We start from the raw sequence: 5,445 nt of genomic DNA on the forward strand, positions 1-5,445 counted from the left end.
AAAAATTTCCACACTCCCCACGTCATGGTGTTTGGCTGTTTGCTCTACACAAGAATTTTCATGGCTAATCGCTATTGTTGTTCACTATTATTGTTCATTGGAAGAAGTTAGGACTAAGTTTGATCGATGCGAACAACCCCAAACGAACTACTATTTGAGGTTGAGAATCTGGAGATAGCGATCGACCTATATATCCAGGGCGATCATCCTATCTACCAACACCAGGGTTCCGAGAAGATGAGAAGCAGCTCATTTGGAAAAATAGATGGGTCAGCAGTTCCCGGAGGATATGTATCCTCTTATCACAGAAAACTGGCCTATGAGTTCTACAAGTTTGTGTCTTAGATTTTTGATCCCCACAGGGCTCGGGTAATATATGAAAACCAACAGAAACTTAATCATTTCCGTAGAGGAACAGTAAGAAGGTGGCAAAGCCCTAACAAATGTCCGAAATGACAGACCCAAATTGACCAAGGGGATGTATTTGCAGCTTGACGAACAGGCATTAAATTTAATCTACCAATCTCACAGTATTTAAATTCAACAAAACAAAATACATGATCCAGAAAACAAAACAACTAAGAATCTTTTGAACAGTAAACAGTCGAACAAGAAAACAGCAGACAAGAGATTGTTCACCAAACATATGGAAAGACCTAATCGAACAAGCTGAAACCCATGTCATCATCGGACTCTTCAGCAGGTTCATCCTTCTTCTCTTCCTCTTTGGCAGCAGCAGCGGCAGGAGCTGCAGCAGAACCAGAAGCAGCAGCTGGAGCGGCAGCAGCAAACTTGCTTGGATCCTGAGATTCAAAAGAAAACCGTTCACAAAACACAAACCTACATAATAATCAGTAAAAAAATCACTATAAACCAAAAACACAAACCTTCAAGTATTCCTTCACTTGCTCAGCCTGAGGGAATGAGTACTCTGTGGCAAGAGCAACAGCCAAAAGGTTCTTGTATGCATTGATGAAAATGTGAGGAGCAGCAGCAAGAGTAGGGTATGCAATAGCCAGAGACAAGGAAGTAACCATGGAAACACCAGCAGCGAACTTCCCCATCAGGTCTTCATCAGTAAGATCAAGCACCTCAGGACTGAAAACTGACCCATTGTCGTAGACAGTAAGGACAACAAGACCATATGAAAATGGTCTGATACCCAACTTAGCAAGCAAAGCAGCCTCAGAAGATCCGACCTTTTCTCCCTTCTTAATAAGTTCAACAGGGGTGATGATTTCGACTGTACCCTTGTTAATCTTGGTTGGGATGTTAAGAACCTGTTAAGCAAAGGTTGTCAGTATATGCAACTTCGAAAGTCTGTTAAAAAAAACTTTAACAAACTATATGGCAAACCTGAAAGAAAGATGTCTGGGATGGATCCAGCCCTGTGTTGCCAGGTGGAACTACAACATCAATTGGGGCAACAAGCCCAACACGAGCAGGAGCTCCAACCTGTTCACAAAATACAATTCTTTAGTATTCTTTAGTTAAGGGGTTTAAAGTACGATTAAAATAGTTATGTTGGAGTGCAATGATCTTATAGTCGTGCTGTGTGAACACGATACAGGGAAGAAGTTCAAACGAGAAGAAGTTCATAAAACAAAATACAGGGAATTCAAGAGTTAAGATAAGAACACAATTCTTTACAAACTGAAGTTCAAACTAGAAAAAGTTAATAAACAAAATACAGGGAATTCAAGAGTTAAGATAAGATTAGGATTCAAGGTGAGCTACTTTTATCACCACAACACAAGAAAGGTTGATACGTCCATTCCATCAAGATCACCATCATACAGTTGATATACTTCAAAGATACTAACTATTATAAGTTCATAACATATATGACAGTACAATACAATCATCAAAAACAGGATTCCTAACAAAATCAGAGAGGACACAAGTTGTTCTTACAAATGTCGGCATAAAAGAACATATATGTGTTCAAGAATACCATAATTATGGGTTAAAATACTACATTCATATACAAGTGTAGTCTTAAACTGTATTTTTAACATTATTCAAATAATTTTTATGGTTTTAATGGGGCTGAAAAAAAGAAAACACAGTCACTCTTACAGTTGACAAGTCAAAAGACATAACATTTACCATCAAGAATTAACAATTATTTTCATCTTTGTGTCAAATAACCAAAATTTTATGAGTATAGTGTCTTTCATAGATCCATGAACAGAGTGCATCTTGACAACAACCTGAGTAATCATTACAGGGGTATCTCTGATTTAAACACTAGAACTAGATTCAAAATACTAAATATAATTTTAGAGTATCTAGTTTATGCAGTAAACAAACCTTGTATTTAGCCACTTCCTCGCTGACTTCCTTCAAATCTCCCTTAGTGAAGATCAATCCAACATTTCCCTACATATCCAAAATCAATCAACAAATCAAAACTAAATCTCAAAAATCAAAAACTAACCACTCTTAAGCAAACATACTAAATGAGTCAAAAATATACTCACAACAAGGAGAGGAATTAGGTTAAGGAAAGCCTGATTTCCAGTCTTTTCAGCATGAAGTCTAACAGAACGTTTCATCATAGTGTTCTTTCCCATCAACACAACAGAATCACCACGCAGACCTTTACGAATACCCTGTAGCTGTTTGGATCCAACATTATCAGCAGCAGTTACCAAAATCTGAGTGTAATCATCAAGAAGTTGGCAAAGTTTCTTGTCGTAAACAATCTTCTTATCAGCCTTTGATGGTTTTGGTGCCATTTCTTACAAAACTTGAGTGAAAAAACCCTAAAATTAAAACTAAGTATATCGAGTTAGGAGGTCCAAGACTCAGCTATGAAACTTCGTCGAGGTGGACAGCAAGATGATGCTGTCTCCTTAGCCCCTGTATAAGTATTCTCTCTCTACTGGTTGGAGACGAAAGGAAAACCTAAAAACCCTAACTCTATCTTTATGTGTTTCAGACGAGGAATTGAGGGTATTTATATGACTGCGAAGTTGGGAATGAGGAAAGAAATGCGATGACCTAAATCTAACGGTCGATATTGGTTGGTTTTGTGTAATAATGGGCCTTGTTGTGGATTTCTCACTTCATGCATGTGGTGTTTGGTTTTATATGGGCCAGTATTACTGATACTCACTAAAGTCCATAGCAGGGATGTCCATTCAAGATGTTTTTCAAGAGGATTTTCGGACCTTGATTTTGAAGGCTGTTTTTAGGCATGCCTAGAACTTTCTAGGCATACCAATTAGTTTTTCTATTTAGGGTATCTTATAAGGGGTATCCCTTGAAGGCTGTTCAATTACCTATTTACCCTTAAACCTTCATAATTACTAATCTGCCCTTTCCCTTAACATATAAACCTAAATTCTAAATCCTAAATCAGTTTCATCTTCTCTTCTTCTTCTCCTTCTCAGCCAAACCTCCATCAAAAAAAAAATCACCGCACGAAATTTTTTAATCGTCGATTCCTTAAAATTTAAGCGTCGATTAAACTCCACTATATAACAATATGGGTCGTCGTGTAAAGACTAAAGCATTGCGTTCTAAAACCTTCCAATCAATTGAAGAACCAATTGAAGATGAAGATGTAGAAATTGAAAACCAAAGAGAAGTCGAACGGGAAAATCATCCAATTGAAGAATTAACTCAAGAAATGAGAATAAGAAAGTAATTTCTACAAACCCATATCACTATTTGTTATTTTTGTTTGTTATAATAGGTTAATACGTCAAAAAATAGTTTTTTTCGGCGGTTACAGTTCATGGTTCGGCTCAAAATTAAGTCTAGATTTGCGCCGAACTGCTTTTGAAATTGATCTCTGAAAGTGTAGATGAACAGTTCGGCTTAACAGTTTAATTTAGTTTTGAGCCGAACTTTGTTAAATACCACCCATGTATGTAGATTCGGCTTATTCGACACTTTTAGTTTTGAGCGGAACCATCTCCTGGTTTCCATAAATGTAGGTTCGGCTTATTCCGTGATTTCGTTATGCGCTGAATATATGTTTTAATCCATAAGTGTAGATTCGGCTTGTTCGATACTACTAGATTTGAGCCGAATACGTATTGTTGGAATTTTTCGTAAATTGTGCAAGTGTAGATTTGGCTTATCCCATGATTTCATTATGTGTCGAATATGCGTTTCATTTCATAAGTTTAGATTCGGCTTATTCGATTCTACTAGTTTTGCGCTGAATATGTATTGGTAGAATTTTTCATAAGTTGTGCAAGTGTAGGTTCGGCCTATTACATGATTTCATTATGTGTCGAATATGTGTTTCATTTCATAAGTTTAGATTCGGCTTATTCGATAGTATGAGTTATGAGACGAATATAGAGGATCGGCTTGCAAGTTTGCTGTATCTATAAGCCGAACCACTCCTTGTGTATAATAATCAAAATCTAAAGACATAGTTCGGCTCATTTGTGTTACTTCGGGTTAGCCGAACCTTGTTATTTGTTGACAAGTTTTTGGTGTTTCAAATTTATATTTCATATATAGTTTGTTTTCTTTTGTTGTTCGAAGTATTAGGCTTATAAGTTTTATACGTGTGTCAGGAACGTTGCATCTAATATGAGGAAAAAGATGGAGGTAACTCCTTCTACTTCTGAAACTCTCGATCCTCGAGGAGGAGGTAAGAAAAAATTGGGAGCGGGAGATAGAGGAACTGACATTTTAGAAGAAGCAGATGAACAAGGAAGAGTTGGAAGACAAGAAGAAGGAATAGATGATGATGAAGAAGTTGATGATAATCAAGAAACACAACCCCAACGAAAACCCGAGAAAGGGAAGAAGGTTGCAGAACAACGGGTAACAAGTTTACACATTCCCCGATGAAGATGACGTAATTTCACCTAGATCATATGGTTTGCCTCATGGTCTTCCGGAAGATGGTAGAAATGTGTTGATTGGGTACGCCGAATCTTGGGCAAAAATAATTTATGAGACTCCTGAGCACAACCGTTCAGTCCGAGTATTAATAAACCAGAGGGCAGCGGAATGGAAACTTTCTGAAGAGGTTCATGAGGTGGTTTCTTACGTACAATCCTGTGCTTTATGGCCAGACGTTGAAAATGGACATCAGGAATACGATAGTGTGACAGCGTCCGCTTTTGTCGAGATATTTTGTCCAGAGACTTACACATTTCACTTACCTTTTGGAGAGATGAAAATCACTCCTGATGAGGCGAGTAAGATTACAGGCCTTAAGGCAAGGGATGTAAGTGTGGCAGCTGATTATTATGACATGAGTTGGGATGAGCTAGACAAGTTGTTCGAGGAATTTCTTGGTTGGGATGCATACAAAACTGAGTTGGAGTTTTGCCGATCCGTTAAAGATGTCGATTCCGTTTTCATACCCAGAGATATCTTTCCTGACCTTACGAGAAACAAGGTGAATTCTATATTGCTACTGTTAATAAGTATGCTTGGGGAACGGCTTCGCTAGCTTACCTGTTGGAC

General features: G+C 37.7%; 1 protein-coding gene across 1 annotated transcript; it reads right to left on the bottom strand.

The window, feature by feature from the left end:
- Nucleotides 1-469: 469 nt before the first annotated feature.
- Nucleotides 470-2,951, bottom strand: LOC113322201 (60S acidic ribosomal protein P0). The gene is made up of 5 exons (XM_026570245.1): nucleotides 2,484-2,951; nucleotides 2,314-2,382; nucleotides 1,357-1,455; nucleotides 888-1,280; nucleotides 470-803 (listed from the first exon to the last, which is right to left on the bottom strand). The coding sequence occupies exons 1-5, from the start codon at nucleotides 2,739-2,741 to the stop codon at nucleotides 657-659; spliced, it is 966 nt and encodes a 321-aa protein (XP_026426030.1). The 5' UTR covers nucleotides 2,742-2,951; the 3' UTR covers nucleotides 470-656.
- Between the last annotated feature and the right edge of the window lie 2,494 nt (nucleotides 2,952-5,445).

The sequence above is a fragment of the Papaver somniferum genome, chromosome 11 (genome assembly GCF_003573695.1).
Source record: "Papaver somniferum cultivar HN1 chromosome 11, ASM357369v1, whole genome shotgun sequence".
Taxonomy (NCBI): Eukaryota; Viridiplantae; Streptophyta; class Magnoliopsida; order Ranunculales; family Papaveraceae; genus Papaver; species Papaver somniferum.